Source organism: Taudactylus pleione, unplaced genomic scaffold (assembly GCF_031769625.1).
Source record: "Taudactylus pleione unplaced genomic scaffold, aTauple2 ptg000256l, whole genome shotgun sequence".
Taxonomy (NCBI): domain Eukaryota; kingdom Metazoa; phylum Chordata; class Amphibia; order Anura; family Myobatrachidae; genus Taudactylus; species Taudactylus pleione.
This window is the reverse complement of record NW_028284658.1, coordinates 24,486,062-24,505,443: the sequence shown is the minus strand read 5'-3', so window position 1 is coordinate 24,505,443 and position 19,382 is coordinate 24,486,062. Positions and strand designations below refer to the sequence as shown.

At 42.2% G+C, this 19,382-nt stretch overlaps 1 protein-coding gene across 1 annotated transcript in view; it reads left to right on the top strand.

Annotated features, from left to right (window-relative positions):
* The window catches only part of WNK4 (WNK lysine deficient protein kinase 4), a 261,150-nt gene that overhangs the window by 143,199 nt on the left and 98,569 nt on the right, over positions 1–19,382 (top strand). Inside the window, exons 2-4 of the mRNA XM_088480754.1 lie at positions 4,059–4,231; positions 4,559–4,779; positions 5,799–5,956. Coding sequence (XP_088336880.1) covers positions 4,059–4,231; positions 4,559–4,779; positions 5,799–5,956 — 552 coding nt within the window. The remainder of the gene's footprint in view (positions 1–4,058; positions 4,232–4,558; positions 4,780–5,798; positions 5,957–19,382) is intronic.

The following is a 19,382-nucleotide window of genomic DNA, read 5'->3' as shown; positions in this document are numbered from 1 at the left end:
CTCCCACACTCCAAAAATATACTGCTAGGTTAATTGGCTCCTAACAAAAATTAACCCTACTGTGTAAGTATGTGCTTGTACATGTGGTAGGGAATATAGTTGTAAGCTCCACCGGGGCAGGGACTGATGTGAATGGACTGCGGAATATGTGTGCGCTATATAAATAACTGGTAATAATAATATTGAGCAAAAGTTCCAGGCGATCACTAACACCAGTAGACTGAAAGTAATCTGAAGGAGGACAATCCCTTTAAGCACATTGTTTCTGATGCGTTTCATACTTTTCCTCCAGAACTACTTTTTTAAGTCAAGTTCTCTTAATTTAATGTTTTCTTGAAAACAAGTCCTATTTCCTGGAAGTGTATGGTTTCCTGGAGTATATTATGTTCGCATAACAAGGTGCAACAGGCAGTGTGTTAAAAATAGTGAAGCGCTGCTGGTTTCACAGACAATTAACCATGCTAATGATAGAGGCAGATGTCTCTGGCCTCATTGAGCCAAGTACTGTAGAGCACTTGAAAGTATTTTGCTCTTGGTGTTAAAGGGAGGTCTGGAAAGTAGGTGATGCCATAAACATAGACAAATTATCTGTGGGAACTAATTTTCATTTAGAGGAAACCTACAGCTTGAAGCATGAAGATATGAAAAGTAGAGTATACAGGGGGCATCCTCAGAATATCTGCTTGCATCCCACTATTTTCGGTTATAATTGTCAGGCTAATAAGGTGAAGTTTTCAGATCTTTAAACTTTCTTATTTTTATTTTACTAGATCTGCATTTCAGATTGGTACAGACATTGAAACTTCCTTTGCTGGGGTAGCAGAAGTATTCAATTAAGACCGCAAATGCTTGCATATCTACAGTGCATTCGGAAAGTATTCACAGCGCTTCACTTTTTCCACATTTTGTTATGTTACAGCCTTATTCCAAAATGAAATAAATTCATTTTTGACCTCAAAATTCTACACACAATACCCCATAATGACAATTGAATAAAAAAAAAACTAAGAAATCACATGTACATAAGTATTCACAGCCTTTGCTCAATACTTTGTTGATGCACCATTGGCAGCAATTACAGCCTCAAGTCTTTTTGAATATGATGCCACAAGCTTGGCACACCTATATTTGGGCAGTTTCGCCCATTACTCTTTGCAGCACCTCTCAAGCTCCATCAGTTTGGATGGGAAGCGTCGATGCACAGCTATTTTCAGATCTTTCCAGAGATGTTCAATAGGATTCATGTCTGGGCTCTGGCTGGGCCACTCAAGGACATTCACAGAGTTGTCCTGAAGCGACTCCTTTGATATCTTGGCTGTGTGATTAGGGTCGTTGTCTTGCTGAAAGATGAACCGTCGCCCCAGTCTGAGGTCAAGAGCGCTCTTCAGCAGGGTTTCATCCAGGATGTCTCTGTACATTGCTGATTTCATCTTTCCCTCTATCCTGACTAGTCTCCCATTCCTGCTGCTGAAAAAAATCCCCACAGCATGATGCTGCCACTACCATGCTTCATTGTAAGAATGTTATTGGCCTGGTGATGAGCGGTGCCTGGTTTCCTCCAAAGATAACGGCTGGCATTGACACCAAAGAGTTTAATCTTTGTCTCATCAGACCAGATAATTTTGTTTCTCATGGTCTGAGAGTCCTTCAGGTGCATTTTGGTAAACTCCACTGCCATGTGCTTTTTACTAAGGAGTGGCTTCCGTCTAGCCGCTCCACCATACAGGCCTGATTGGTGAATAGCTGCAGAGATGGTTGTCCTTCTGGTAGGTTCTCCTCTCTCCACAGAGGAATGCTGTAGCTCTGACAGAGTGACCATCGGGTTTATGGTCACCTCTCCCCCGATCGCTCAGTTTAGATGGCCGGCCAACTCTAGGAAGAGTCCTGGTGGTTCCGAACTTCTTCCATTTACGGATGATGGAGGCCACTGTGCTCATTGGGACCTTCAAAGCAGCAGATATTTTTCTATACCCTTCCCCAGATTTGTGCCTCGAGACAATCCTATCTCAGAGGTCTACAGACAATTCCTTGGACTTCATGCTTGGTTTGTGCTCTGACATGCACTGTCAAGTGTGGGACCTCATATAGACAGGTGTATGCCTTTCAAAATCATGTCCAACACCAACAACTGAATTTACCACAGGTAGACTCCAATTAAGCAGAAGGAACATCTCAATGATGATCAGTGGAAAAAGTATGCACCTGAGCTAAATTTTGAGCTTCATGGCAAAGGCTGTGAATACTTATGTACATGTGATTTCATAGTTTTTGTCTTTAATTAAATTTGCAAAAATCTCAAAAAAATACTTTTTACATGTTGTCATTATGGGGTATTGTGTGTAGAATTTTGAGGACAAAAATTAATTTATTCCATTTTGGAAGAAGGCTGTAACATAACAAAATGTGGAAAAAATGAAGCAATGTGAATACTTTCCGGGTGCACTGTATAGTGAAAATAGAGTAGGCTGTTATCATGGCTGATCCATTCCTGCTATCTCCTAGGTCTTATGGGTACCCAGCTATGAATATGAATAATAGAAAAATTGGGTGTGCATAAAAATACCTGTAAATATATATTTGTGGCATTTTAAGACACTTTAAAAAAAAAAAATCAAAATACACCTGTAAAACACAGCTGCAATCTAAAAAACCCCTGTCCCTTTCAGACAGCACCCCCATATATCTGTCCCACATCAATTAACCATTTTCCTGCACTTTGCACATTTTCACCCCAAAATAACACGTCATAATTGGCCAAATTAAACTAATTAAAAAAATAATTTTGCCTAATTAACCATTAAGAGTGGTTCTGAACCAAGGGCCTGATTCAGAGTCGCTCGCTCTCGCTGTGCGTTCGCAAGCGTTCCGATGTTCTGCGTACGCATGCTTTGTTCTGCACGTGTGTGAACTACACACTGGGATTGCAACCCTCTCGCTTGCCCAGCAAAGGCAGCCCAGGGTAATGAGTGACCGGAGAGGCCATTTGTGGGTGGTAACAGGGGCAGGACACTAAAACCGGGGGGTTGGAGATGCGAACCCAGGCATTCCTGAGTGTTTCAACGCCGTTTTAGAGGCGTGCATAATTAACAGGCAGTGTCATAGTACACGTCACTTGCCTTTTTTTTACACTGATTTCCTTGCAATGCTTGTGGTAGGGTAAAGCAACCGCAAGCACTGCATTAGCATCCGATGGTGCTTGTAGATACCACTGTTGCAATTGGTGTCTATCATATCTCTATGATAGCAGTGCAAACAGTGACACATGCACATATACCTATATATGGGGAGCAAGAAGGAACCATATTCTAAGGATCCGATATACATGCATCCCTTGTCAATAACAGCAATGGCTCCTAAAATGATGATTTGGCTAACTGGTATATGATTAGACCAGGCCTGATGGCTATCTATGTATAACTGTGTTTGTATATGTCCGTGTACGCTGTTATGTATCTCTCTCTGTGGGGGAGATGCACTAAGCCTTGGGAGTCTATTTACTAAGCCTTGGATGGAGATAGTTGAGGGAGATAAGGTGCCAACCAACCAGCTCCTAGCTGTCTTTTTTCAAACACAGTCTGTGACATGACAGTTAGGAACTGATTGGCTGGTACCTTATCACCGTTCACTTTATCTCCATCCAAGGCTTAGTAAATAGACCCCTTGGAGAGATAAAGTGGAGAGAGGTAAAGTACCAGCCATTCAGCACTTGTCAGTTTAAACACTGTGTTTGAAACAAGATAGATAGGAGCTGATTGGTTGGTACTTTATCTCTCTCCACTTTATCACTATCCAAGGCTTAGAACATCGAACCCTATGGGGTAAATTTGCTAAAGTGAGAGTTTTTGGAAGTGGAGATGTTGCCCATAGCAACCAATCAGATTCTACTTAACATTTAACTAGCACCTTCTAGACGATAATAGCTAGAATCTGATTGGTTGCTATGGGCAACATCTCCACTTCTAAAAACTCTCACTTTAGTAAATTTACCTCTATGTGTCCATTGTTTTGTATATATAAATTCCATTTCATGGCAACTTTTGTCTTCTGCTTTTCTGCAGACTAGGAAGCTGACAAAAGCTGAGCGCCAGAGATTTAGTGAAGAGGTTGAGATGTTGAAAGGTCTGCAGCATCCAAACATCGTCAGGTTTTATGATTCCTGGAAGTCTATAGTGAAGGGGCAAATCTGCATAGTACTGGTTACTGAGCTCATGACATCAGGAACTCTGAAGACGTAAGTGCTTTTATTTTTTTTATTTTTTATTTTTGTTTGTTTTTTTGGCTTCTTGCAAATCTGTTGACTGAACACAGTAAGATGGTGCCACCTCCAAATAATACAGGCATATCACTGATTCTTTATATATCCTATAATAAAACAGCTTACCAAACTACAGTATAGTGCTCTGCAATGTGGAGTAAGTAGTGCTAGGTAGGGCTCAGACCATTCACAGTGGAGAGTGGGAGGAAGGGGCAGACAATTACTGTTCCCCAACATTATTTATGTTTGTTCCACAAATGTTTCTCTTCATACAAGAGTTCAAAATATTTGTCTTTAATCCAGCTACTTGAAAAGGTTCAAGGAAATGAAGCTGAAGGTTTTGCAGAGATGGAGTCGTCAAATTCTGAAGGGTCTGCACTTTCTCCACACCCGATGTCCGCCCATTATTCACCGTGACCTTAAATGTGATAATATCTTCATAACTGGGCCCACCGGCTTTGTGAAAATTGGTGACCTGGGGCTCGCCACTTTAAAGAGTGCCTCGTTTGCAAAAAGTGTAATAGGTATGTTCATAGCCAACAGCTAATGTGCTTGTTTTCAAAATGTGGGTTGTAATTTATAGTACAGATTATTTTTGTTTTCGTAGTGTATTGAAATGCGCATATCAGCTGCATACATTGGGCTTCTGTTACAACGTGAAATGGGGGAAGAGAGCACATTTTACAAGCATCATTGCTTTGCCGAAGGGAACATAGTCATTTTCAAAAGCACTTGATTTCTGCCCCAACTCTGAGCTGGTTGAGGTCATTTCTCATCTTATACTTTTAATGGGACGCGTTTTGTACCTTTTAGTTATACTTCGGTAATAAAGTGCATATTTATGCTTTATTATATGTAACACACAAGTGTGTTACAAATAGTAAAAAAAAACATAATAAAAATACACAACTTCTCAATCTCATGATTCAATTAACGCATAACTAAAGCTGGGTTACTGGGTACATACACACTAAACAACCATCACTGCCATCTGGCTGGGGGTTGCGTCGCGCTCTCCTCCCCGGTGGCCTGTGCAGCAAGTGCACCTGTGACCGATCGTACCCACAGCACAATGAGAAGACATATCTGCCATTGGCTGTGCTGCACAGTCGTCGCGATATGTCTGTGAACAATGTCGTTCACAGACATATTGTCTGTACACACTGGCCGACCCGTGGGACCCGCTACCAGATGACAGATGATGGTTGTTCAGTGTGTATAAACAACCATCATCTGCAGATATCTCTTTTAAGTGTGTACCCAGCTTTAGATACAGAATCTGCTGTTACACCTAAATGTCTGTAAATTTTAACGGTGGCATGACAAGAGATGAATTGTAAGTCACTTTCTACTGACACAGTAGGTTTTATTTTACTTTGTCTACATAAGTAATCCATTTAATCTTAAGACTAAACCCTATGTACTTCCTGGGCTATTTCATTTAAGCTAAAAGATAACCATACCAGCAAACTGTGTTTATTTGCCCTCAAGTTCCCCTCTCCTGTAAGTTCAACCAGCCTGATCTTTTGTTTAATGTTCACAGGTACGCCAGAATTTATGGCACCTGAGATGTATGAGGAGAAGTACGATGAGGCGGTGGATGTCTATGCCTTTGGAATGTGTATGTTGGAGATGGCCACATCTGAATATCCTTACTCTGAGTGCCAGAATGCTGCCCAAATATACCGCAAAGTGACCTCTGTGAGTAACTGTGGACACACATATGACTGCTTTACAGTGTGGTAATCAGGGAGAAATTTGTAGAAACTTAATTATAGTTTCTTATAGACTGCAAGTAGTCCAAATAATAGTATATAATCTAAATAATATATATGTATAAAAATAAAATACCCACAAAATATAAAAAAAAAGAAACAAATCAAAAGAAAGCAAGTACTTGTGCACCTGGATAAATCATGTTGCAATGAGAGGTGCAAATGCATTATTTTTCATGCAGGGTAGATACTGCACTGGCTGCTGTTACTTGTAGCCCACAAATGCTAGGCAGCTTTATTGTACACTGTAATATAGATCTGAGCAGTGGCGGATTTTACCTAGGGGCTGCGAGACTGCAGCTTCCCCAGTAAAATCCTCCACTTCAGTGAGCCATGCAGTCCGTGACTGCACTGGCTATACTGTGACTGGAGGTGCTGGGGGGGTGCTGGGAGGGATCTGATTGGCTCCCTCTATCAGCACTCTCTGGAAAGAAGCCCATAGGCTTCTATGGGTAACGCCGTCTGGAAAATGGTGTTACCCACCGCAACTAAGTCCCGGAGTGTATTGCAGTGCATACACAAGTAAAATATATGAACAATCACATGTATCTCATCCTGCAGACCATGCTGTCTGTCTCTTACTATGCAACACTATGGAATGGGTAGGATTAGTGCATAGAAAATCAGAGCATTCTACTATTGTCAGGAGGCGTCACTTGTGACAATATATTACAGCCTGAATTGGATTTGACATTGATCTTATCTTTGAGCTATATTAGAGGTGTTGCTGATAATATATGATTTAGCTCCAATATGGCAGTATCCATTCATCTTTGTGTACATGTGATTGAAAATAATGTACAGGAAATTTGTATATACTTATATGCTTGAAAGTTTATTTAATCACACATAAAAACTAAGTATAGTTTATTTTGCTTTTAATTGTTCATCCACCCAATACAACTCCCAATAGCTACAGGAAATGATAGAGAGGGGAGGATGACTAGCAAGGTTATTATTACACAGGTAAATTACATTACATAACACAAAAAATCGATTCCACCCTTATGTGTGTGTATTTTAAATGTGAGTTTCTCTACCTGTCACTAAATGTGGATGAGTGCACATAGCTACATACAAGTAATTATCTGCATAAGCTGTAAATTGTCCCTTCGGGTAAGTTTGCAGTTTTTGTAAAAATGTTTTAGACATTTGATATCTTCAGTTTTGCGTGAGTTGCCTGCAGTTACTGTTGGCTTATATTCCATTACCTGGGAGTGTTGTTAATGTTCTTGTATAATGCCACAAATGAAATATGAGGGATTCCTAATATCCTGTAAGATTGGCTGATACATATCATGGCTGCACAGCATATTAGGCAAAAATAAAGATTGGAAACTGTTAAAAGATAAATACAAAGTTATATAACTGGCATACAGTGTTGGGGGCTTATTAAAAGAAATATACAGTAAATAAGTAGTAATTAATTAGCACTAAGGGGTCTATTTATCACGCAGTGAAAAGCGTGGAGAAGTGGACCAGTGGTGAAGTTGCCTATAGCAACCAATCAGCTTTCAAGTAGCATTTAGGACCTGATGGGTTGCTATGAGCAACTTCTCCACTGGTCCACTTCTCCACACTTTTCACTGCTTGATAAATAGACTCCTTAGTGTTGTTTGGCTTATTTAGGAACCAGATAACCACATTGCTGTTCATTTTGTGGAACTGCGCCTATTTATAAATTTTGCTTAGGCTGGCAATCTATATTACGGAACTGCACCTACTTGGAATGCGCACGATGCAAAAAATAATAAGGCACTTAAAAGTCCAATCTACTGTAATGTAATTTAAGCCTTATTTATATCTTAACTGAAGTGTGAGAGTGATGAGCCATTGGGACTGTGTAAATAAATCACGATGACATAATTAAATATCTTAATTATACTTGTAATGTGGTAAAAATATGCCTGCAAACATGGTTTCCCATGAAAAAGGCACCCAATTGAAAGTGTAGGCCGAGGCCTCAACTCTGCCACCTCTGGGGACATGTAAAAATCAAACCTACTGCCCCTGGTAAATCAGGACATGCCCCTGTAAATGTGTTCTGTCCACCCTGTTGAACCTTAATTTAAATAGCTCCCTTTGCGATTCAGAATTTCTTGAATTTCATTTAACTCTCATCCGGCAAAGTGAAGTCTCCTGTTTGCATGTTGGTATAATATAAGGCGCACAAGTGAGTCCAATAGACAATTCAACATTTAGCACCTATCGCAGATGCTACCATCTTGCGCTTCCTTTAAAAACAGGTAATGTAATACAGAAATAAAGGCATGATGTCGCAAAATTCTATTTGTGTTGTGGTCGTCCAATTTAACATTTTTATAAATGACCTATTAGGAGTTTTTATTCATGTATTATATTAATCTGTAGCTTGGTAGTGTTATGTGTTTTTTTTGTAAACCTTGAGATTTACTACAGGTAAAACCACAAACAAAAAAAAGTTTTTTTGAAAGCACCATACCTTAATCCACCTTACCGACTTTTAATACATGGAAGCTATACAGACCGTCTCATGTATTATGCAGCGATTGTCCATACCGTATGGCAAGCCGCTTCTTTAAACAAAACAACCCCATTCTTGGGTAAGGGGGCTAACTAAATTATCGGGTGCCCTCACCTAGAGAATCCCAGCTCAATGCTGAGTAGCACTGGTCCCCTCCTCATGTCGCTGGCTGGTGCTTACCAGTGTAACATAAATATAATTAGGCGCTAGAAGCACTAGCATCCACTGAGAGTCTATACGTTTTCTTGTATGCTGGTACTTGTAGGACTAAAAGAACCAGCATTCACATGGACATACTGAATACTATCACCTGTATTTCCACAAGTGTGCATTACAAGTTATGTCCCTGTAATAATTTTTAAAAAAGTCCCCTCTATAAACAAAAACAATACATTAGTAGTGTGCCCTTAGATAAATAATACATTAATATAATATTATTTCTTCCATCAAGAATCAAATGTTGTATCCCTAATAAATAGTTATTTGATAACTTCTTCTTTTCTTGTCCTGATGTAATCCAAATGGTGAATAAAAAGAATATCTATAGACCAAACAGATTACTGCGACAAGCACCTCATCTGAAATATGCTAATCTCCAGTGATACTTGCTAGCTGGGCAGCCAATGAGAAGCGGCCTCTTATCCGTCATTGTCTGAACAGTGTAAGAGACCGCTCTTGCTTGGCCAAGTATAGTGAACAGAGGGCCTGATTCAGAGCCGTACGCTCTGACCAGAGCGCTCGCTCTGAATCAGGGCCCTCCTCCCTCAACTTGGAGCGGCCTCATGGACGCTCGCATAGCTGTGGGTTACCACCCACAGCTATAGCGAGCGTCCATGATGATGGTCGCGATGGTCAAGACCATCGCGACCATCGGGCTTGCGACGAGACCCTGCGGTAGGGTCTCGGTGACCGCAAGCCCTGGAGTGATTTTGGCTCTATCAGAGCCAAAATCACTCCCACTGACATCACTAGTGATGTCAGTGTGGCCGGACTCAGACGGTAGGCGTTCCCATGGGAACGCCTCCGTCTGGCAGCCACCCCCCCGGCACGCCCACCAAAGGGGGCGTGCTGTCACTCACCATGGACAGCACGCCCCCTTTGGTGCGAGACCCATAACGACGGCTTGGCCGTCGTTATTCGGGTCTCGCGCCTGCGCACGACGGAGCTCCCTCCGTCGTGCGCATGCGCAATTCGGCACCATCGACCCGCTTGCGAGCGTCCTGCGCTCGCGAGTGGGTCTGAATGACCCCCAGACTTCAAGGATACTAATCACTTTAGTTTTACTTCATCTGAAATGAATTAAAGTGTTGATAACATAATATATAGCATTGTACAATTGTATATGTCAATTGTGACAGTCATTCCCAGAAATGACCAATGCTGTAGTAACAGTGAATTTTGCTAATGGAAAATGTAAGCCTGACATAATGATTTGATAAGAATTTCAGATAAGGGGGAGAAAGAAATGTTTGTTTTCTGCACTGTGTTCTGTGCTTTAGGAGAGTAAAATGGCTGCTTTATGTCAAGGGTATCAGATTGAAGGTCAGAGATAACATACACGATGAACCCAGGCTGTGGCACAGGAATGGGGTCCACATAATAAGGTAGATTTGCAAAGATAATATAGTCAGGGAGCAGAATAAAATAGCCTAGTCTTATTTTAATTGCTTCAGTAATTGAGGTGCTGAGTGAATGTTTTTACTCAACTTTATTGTAATCCATGTTTTCTGAGCCTGATCCCAACACTGAGTTAAAGCAACTTATCATATATAAGGTAAAGGCTGACTTCTGGTGAAGCAAGCTATTTTATATTTACCAACATTTAAGTCATACTTGCCTACTTTTGAAAACTAATTTCAGGGAGATTGTAGGTGGTAGCAGAATGTGCTGCGCGGTAGCGAGGCACGCCACTGAGGGGGTGTGTCATGTTCTGCCCAAAGAGCGTGTCTAGCTCCACCTATGGGTGTGTCTGTTGTCACTCAGGATATACAGAAAAAAAATAAAATGTGTGTGTGTGAGTGTATCTAGGATACATGCCTGTGACACTCAGCACCCAGCCACCATGGAATACATATTTATATATATATGACACAGTTTCCTTACATTTGGTGATGAATAGGCCCCTAAAAGTGCACTCTCCACAAACTACATGCATGTAAATTCTTAGTGATAGCTTAGTGGGAATGTTATGTTAAAACATTACTGGACTTAACCTGGTACAATGCAACTGTGATTTATATTGTAATGGAGCATACAGACGGTCAGATTTGTCAGATGAACGATTGAACGATTTGAACGATTTTACCAAAGTTTTGAACGATTTGAACGATTGAACAATTTTTGACTGCATTAAAATGAACGGAATCGTCCAAGTCTGACTGCAAACACATCAGATGTCAGATATCGTTATCTGACAAACGGGAACGCGCATCATTCATCGTCCATCATTCAGGCATGTCAGATATGTCAGATTTTCCTTCAGATATGAACGACTGAACGATTTTTAAATCGTTATCGTTCAGATCTGAAGGAAAAATCTGACCGTGTGTATGCGCCATAAGATAGAGGTTTCTAGATTTAGTTGTTGATGTTGATACACACACATTCGGTCACAGGCATACAGAACTGCACTCTGAAGTGCTCTCACTGACAGCCATTCATTTATTGGCTGTCAGTGAGTGCACTTCCAGAGGCAGTTCTGTATGCCTGTGACACTCAGCACCCAGCCACCATGGACAATATAGAATATATATGAGACGCAGTTGCCTTACTTTGGAGCAGGCCACTGTGGGGGGAGTAAAGGTCACCACACACCACTGACTGCTGCCCAACACCCGATCACTGCAGCGCTGCTGTTACCTCCACCGGGGGCCGCCGATGAAGCCGCGGACAAGCACACTATGGGCTCTATTTACTACAATCCGCATATTGAATGCAGATTGCATTGTGATATTACCGAGTGAATTCGCATTGCGAATTCAGGCAATATCACAGGGATTTACTATAAATCCCTTGCAGGGACAGAGCTTGTGATAAAGCTCTGTCCCTGCGGATCCCATCCGCACTCTAGTCGCGGTATTTTCGGAAAAAATACCGCGACTAAGAGCCCGCGCATGCGCCGACCCTCCGTCGCTGCTACCCCCACCGATGCTAAGCCCCGCCCCCCACGATCGCGGACCCCCATGACCCCCACTCCCTTCATTACACTTACCTGCATCCTCCTGGCCTCCGGTGATCTTCTCCGGGCTTCCCGATCAGGTGATCTCCCATACTGCACTGGGACCTGATCACCTGATGACCGGGCCGCAGTGCACTATGGGAGACCAGCTGACCGGAGAGGAGCCATCACCGGAGGCCCGATCACCGGTCCCTGGATTCAGGTAAGTAAAAAAAAAATTTTAAAATTTTTTTTTTCTTTTTTTACAGCAATCAGCTTGCGGTCTGTTTAGACCACATAGCTGATTACTGGTACCGGCTCCCGCCTCTGCTCTCCCCGTTAGAGCAGAGTGGGAGCCCGGTAACCAGGGGAGACCCTGGATAACGCCACCCCCAAGTGGCGTTATTATCACAGGGCTTAATCCGGTATTTTTTTACAATTTATTTTTAGTAACTCTGGTCGGATTACATTTCCCATTACAATTATGGGAAATGCGATCTGCTTTACTAAAAATAAGTGATACTTAGGGGTTGGAGTAGAATTTTACTAATTCTACTCCAATTGCCCTGTAATAACTAAAGGTGAAACTAAAATAATGTGAAAAGGGTGTTTTCACTTTATTTTAGTAAAAATAATGTTAATAAATAGAGCCCTATGTGTGCACTGCTGAGAAGCCGGCCACCCTACCCACTACCCCGCGGTGGCCGGCTTCAATAACATGGTGTCACGTGACTTCCCCCTGCAGACCCCGCTCCCCTGCATTCCAGACTTGCGCATGCGCAGTCCGGTGTTTTGAAAAAAACGGGAGTTAATGCATACTTTGCAGGGCAGCGGGAGGCTTCACTAAAAATCACGAGTCTCCCTCAAAAATCGGGAGGGTAGGCAACCATGAGTACAGTTTGCTACTGGCAAGGGCATCAATATACACATAACACAGTTAACCTAGGTGGGTGACAGCTGACTCCCATATTACCGTTGATATACACAAATTGTCCTTATAGCAGTGTTGCTTCCACGGCCTGTCCAAGACCTATGAAACCAACATCATTCAGTTAATTTTTTGGCATGCTCGAAAATCCATTTGGCAGAAGATCATTATCAGCCTATGCATGTGGTTTTCTGCTGGCTGTATACACAGATCCCTGTCAGCCAACATCTCAAATCTCTGCATTTGTCATAGGGTTATGTGTGTGATCAACATTAGTGCTGCACTGTACATTGTCCTACGTGATAAGCTGGATAATGGGCCTGATTCATGTCGGAATGCTTTTGCGATCACAGCTGCGATTACGCATGCAGACCACTGCGAAAATATGCTAATGTTTGCAATCAATATGCCGTTGCAGCCTATCATAAGGACTTCCCCTTACTCACATCTGTAAGTAACATCGAGTATCATCGGAGCCACACGCACAATCACAACAGGTCTGACCTTACTCAAGAATTGCTCATTTCATTGCACGCAGTGAAAGCACAAGCTGCGTATGCCATCGCAGTGGCTAGTTTATGCACGCCCCTGTAACGCCGTTCAAACGCACTGACATGCCTGCGTTTCGCCGACCAACCCCTCAACACCACCCCCAAACGGCCACTTTCCTGTCAATCACTCTGAGATGGGTCTGCGGAGTCACTGCGATTGCAATGAAGCCTTTGGGCACACGCACTGCGATGCATGCGCAGTACGCATCAATCGGCCGTCTGCGTGCGTTATCACAGTTGCGATCCTTAATGAATCAGGCCCACAGTCTTAAACCAATTCTATTACCTTTGGAATAGTCACCTCTTATACAAATTTCCTGCAGGTACTTTTTATCCTATACTTACCTCCAATAATGCCTTTTATTATATCTTATTGTGCGAAACTGCTCTCCTCAAATGCTGAAATATCCATATTTCTCCTGATCTGTGTTTAGTGCATGAAATGTGTTGACTCCAATCACTAGAGTCTGATTGCAGGAGAACAGCGCAGCTCTCCTCCCGCAGAACACAGCCCAGGCCAAACACAATGCAGACTATTATCTGATTACTCGGCCCTGATTTTATTAACCTTGCATTAATGTATGAGGGGACCATGCTGGGATCTGATTACACAGTATGAAGAGCAGATAACAATTATCTCTCAAATACAATTTGTTGTCAAGATGCATTTCTGATGAAACTGGAGTTGGACAACTATTTGCTCCCTTTGCTTTGAGAGGAGTCTTGAGTCTGCTAAGTAAATCCATTTAAATATATGTAGTTTTTTCTTTTGGGTGATATCAGTGCCAATGTGTTTTTTTTTTTCAGGAAAATATGCAGATATGGTGATTTTTGCATATTTTTTGGGTCATTTTAGCATCGCCAAATGTATGAAAATATTAATGTTGAAGATATCACAAATAGATAACTATAGAATAGCATCACAGCTTTGAAAAGGAAATCTTCTCTTAGCCTGATTTCTATATCTAACACCAGAGTTTGGTACAGGATGCCGGCGCTCAGGGTCCGGGGGTTAGAATCCTGGGGCCGCCATCCTGACAGCGTTATGATACCGACACCTGCTGGTAAGTACCCTAAACCTAACCACCCCCTGCAGCCTAAACCTAACCTCCCCCCCCCTCCGCAAGGCTAACCCTCTCCCTAGATCCTAACCCCTACTCTTAACCCTCCCCCTGACCCCAATACTTACCATCGGGATGCAGGTGGTCGGGATGCTCGCCCCGGAATTCTGACTGCTGCCCGGGATTCTGGCGTCGGCATTCTGAGCGCCAGCATCCCGACAGCCGGGATCTCAATTACATACCCTAACAGATGGCATCTAAAGGTACTTTTAAGGAGAATGCACGTACGAGAGGGGTCTTTTCTGATCCCCTACTGTATGTCTGCGCTTCTCCTCCTCGTATCAACAGCGAGAACCATGTAATAAATGTTTTCAGCTAAACAATATAAAAAATATTACATTTACTTACCTGTGCACTAGTTGTTCCACCGATGGCCACGGAGCTGGTGACAGAGACAAATTCATCCAATGAGCTTCTTGAACAGACATTGGGCCTGATTCAGATTTGGAAATAGAGGACCTGATTCAGCAAGGAACGCAACTGCGAATGCAATAGGGATTACACACGCAGTTAAAATGCGATAGTATGCTAATTCATTGCTGTACTACATAAGGACGTCCACTTTACCTTACACACATCCATAATGTTTAGCAAGACTGGGAAATTATTGGTACAATCGAGTACTATCGCAGCCTCACTCACATTTGCACAAGGTCAGACCTTACTTAGAAATTGCTAATTTCCACGCACGCTATCAGGACTCGGGCTGCGTAAGGCATCACAGTGGATAATTTATGCACGCCCCTGCAGTGCCGTTGAAAAGCACTGGCACGCCTGTGTTCTCCTGACCACTCCCCTGTCACCACCCACAAACGGCACTTCCTGTCAATCACTCTGCAATGGGTCTGCATAATTACTACGATCGCAATCCCGATCGCAATGGCTAGTTCGATACGCATGCGTGGTACGCAACAATCGGCCGATTGCGTGCGTATTAGCACCTGCTTGCTTGCTGAATCAGGCCCAGGGTAAGAAAGAAACAGGTGCAGCAGATGTCAAATGTGCAGAGAGATTTAGATGTAAGAGGGATATGTAAAAATAAAGCTGTCCAGCATTTGTGGGCTACATGCAAATCAGCCAGTATTTACCCCACATGCAAAAAACAACAACAAATAAATGTATAATCACCCTTAGCATTGCAACATGGTTTGCCCAGGTGCACAGTGACTTGCTCTATCTTACTCTATTCCCAAATCGGAATCAGGCCCATTGTGCTCACTGTGCATACCCAAACTGAGATCGGCACGTGTGCAGTGGCCATCTAGTAAGCCAGCTGCAAAAGGCATCGCTTGCTGTTACAGCCCCTTTTCGCAATCACTGTCCTTACTGAATTACAATAATATATTCTGTTGAAAAATCACTTCTTGTATGATAGTTTACAGGCCAAAAATGCTAAACTTTATACCTAGACTCCTCAAGCAGCCCACGCATGTGCCAATAGTGAGAACTAACTGATGAGAATACATATGTGTAGCCAAATTATAAGGTGGGTCTATCACACTCTATATGGCCTCTCTATAGCAGAATCAAACTTCTAGAATAAATATACCAGGGACGTGCAGTCAGGGTAGGCAGAGTCTCTCCTGTCATACTCCTGAGATTTGATATAAAAATGATTAGAATAATACAAAGAAGATATTTATAACTTATAAACATCTTCTTTGTTTATTGTAGGAACGTGCAGGCTCGGATAGGTTTGAGTTTGCACGCCGAGTTCGGATTTTTCCCTCCAAAAAACGGGACTCAGAGAGAGGCAAAACGTCATCTTGCATGGACAAACATCATCATTCCTGGACTTTTGTCCAGGAATGATGATGTTTGTCCATGAAAGATGACGTTTTGCCTCTTTCTCAGTCCCGTTTTTTTGAGGGAAAAATCCGAACTCGGCGTGCAAACTCGAACCTATCCGAACCTGCACATCCCTAGTTTATTGTAATCATTTTTATAGTTAACACACACCAGCTTTGTGGAGCTCCCCCGGAACTGCAGGGAGACGAGAGATGAGGCAGCAACAGCTTAGCCTCGCTTCTGTTTAGTCAGACAGTACTTGCAGAGCTGGTGGTGGGGCCACTCCATGGGCAGTAAGCTGCACAGAAAGAGAGCTAATAGAGGCATGCCTCTAAGTATGGGGGGCGTGCCTTGTGCACTGATGGACACCCTGGATGTGTCATGTGACTAGCAAGTGCACTGCAGTGTTTAGAGATCGGAATTCAGCAGCAAGAGAAGACACAGGGGCAGATTTATGAAGCTCTGGAAATTGATAAAGTGGAGAGTGATAAACGACCAACCACTCAGCTCTCAACTGTCATGTTACAGGGAGCTGATTGGTTGGTGGTTTATCACTCTCCACTTTATCTCTTCCCAGAGCTTCATACATCTGCCCCACAGTGATGCAGGTAGAAGAGTGTCATGTGACATTATAATGTTGAATTGTTTAAATATGGACAACTTTGTTCATTATGTTGATATTGTCATAATGTCGACATGCAACATGTCAACATTTACATTATGAATATAGCAGCGTTAGGGTAACGCTGCGGTTAGGTTAGATAGCATGGTCGACATTCTCACCATCAACATGCATAATATCAACATGGTAAACTGTCGACTTTTATACCCTGTCGACAGTCAGACATTGTTAACTATCATGCGGAATATCGACATTATGATTGTCTAACTTGTATACCACACTCCTGATTAAGGGCTCTGCCCTGCTGTCTGGTGCAATCGAGACTGAATTGTCCCAATTACTGGGCAGTTGGAAGATATTTCCGTTCACTGCTGTTCTACATATCAGAGCAGGGGTGAATGGGTTCCGCACACACCTGCCACATCTGTATACGGCAATATAAGGGTGTTTAGAAGGTATGGGGTGGGACATCATAAGGAACAGTCTATGGATTTGTGGCCCTAGGCAAGCCCCCAGGGTGCGGGCAAGCCCCCTCTGGAACATGATCTGTAACATGGCCACGTCCCTTATCCCGATCTGCACATCTGCAATGTTGGGAGGTACGAGGATACAGTAAAGGAAAACGGTGTACAGGTACTACGTCTTTAGTAGCCATCAGCAATGTTTAGTAGAGCAACCATTAACACTGTGTTCTTCTTGCTCTTAGTTGAAGAATATTGTTGTAAATACATCTATATATACTATATAGTCAATAGCTCTCATTGATTGCCATGGGGACTGGTTGCTCCTCTTGTGTCACATGGCAAAGATTAAGCATGGCAATGTCTTAATTGCTCTGTAGTGACAGAGAAGTAGCCTTTTCAATCTAACCTGTTACCATGACAGTGACTGAGCGCTATGAACGCAGGGTGTTTTTCTATCTAAAAAGCGCAGCTTTCAAGCACCAGTTGAGTGCTTGAAACTCAACATAAAGAACTGTATTGGGAATTTGTTATCATGTGCAGCCCTGCATATGAAGTATATTATGATTAATGTCAATTTGTTTGCTAACATTACAGCTTTTGTTGGCCCCAAATATTTGGATCTGTCTGAGAGGCTTCTGTTGAGCAACACATATTGCTTTGCACCTTATTGCCTCTCTGCATATATGTGCTCAGAACACACGTAAGGAAACAGCACGTAAAAAAAGGCATAAACACGTCTCCAGATGCATCCAGCTTGAAAAAAAAGAACCACATGTGCTAGACATACAGTACATCAGTCATAACTTATGTGTTTACTTATTCTAGGGTAGTAATGGTGTAGAGATATGGCTTGAGAGCTGAAGTTGCATTCATCTATTCATAAAGCATATAATAATGTACTGAAGTGTTCTATACACCCTGAGAGAGTCTGGACAGTATTAATAGTGGATGTGGAAATCACATTTTCTGTATTAGAAGTCATAAAAAAAATTAATACAAGTTAATACATATATTACAAATTTCATTTTTTTTCCAGTTTAAAAAAATCAGTTGGGAGATGATCTGCATTCACCTAAGTGGAAATGTCATTTGAGTCCTATGAATAGATGACTGTGGCAATATAGTGTAGCTGCTAAGTAGGTGGAGGATCAATACGCAGTCAATCAGAAACAGCTAAATATTGTTTGTACATCATCATTACGTGTTGATAAACTAGCCTTCCTGCACCTGCCAGTGAGACGCCTCGTGAAAGGTGTATCATGTGTATGTGTATCACAGTTACATGAACACTACTCAGCCCATCTCTGTTACCCCTGCCCACCTCTATATACAGATACATTTGTTGTGTATGTGCAGTACAGAAATGTATATCTACACTTAACAACAGAGGTATGTCCAAACTCTAAGTGAGACCCTCCGTGCTTGATAATTGCGGTTTGGAAGGTGAGACGCCACAGCGCAATACTTACGAGTGAAAAGTTCACCAATAAGCCCAATCTACTATCATATGTTACAAGCTGCCGTCACTAATTAAAACTGTACAATATGCTGTGAGTTTTCGGTCACTTTGCATGGATTAATGACACTGTGTACCATGTAATCGTATATGTCCAACCCCCACCAGCTCATTTACATATCTTGTTATATAAAACTAAATATCATTTATAAGTTTTTGCACTCAGTAAAGTGCATCACTGCAGCACTCCCATATTTCTACCCATTGTACTGTGCAAAGTATGCCCATTCTTTGTTTTGCCACTTTTTTTATAGAAACAAAAATATAGACTGTAGAGATGTCACCAACTCACAAGATATTTGTTCTACATCACCATTCCTAGCTATTAGAGACTACGGGGTAAATTTACTAAGAAATGAGTCTGATCAAGGTTTTGTTTTTTCAACTCGCATTGCCAAAACTCAGGCGATTTGAGGCTCCTGAAACTCACAAATTTACGTTAGTTTAGCTGAGAGTGGGTTGGCCGATGGTGAAGCAGATCAAGATTTCTCTCACGACTAGCAAGTTTTGAAGGAGATTACTCACCCGTGATTGCAGTGTCTTCTCTGTGCCTAACTCTCCCGGTCAAGCAGCCTGCACATATTAGTGAGATATGTGAAGGCTGTTTGTGTTATACCTGTAAAAAAAAAAGCGTTACATTTTTTAAAAAAATTACGAAGGGTCCCTCCCAAAGGCATAACCAGCCCCAGACTGCACAGCCAC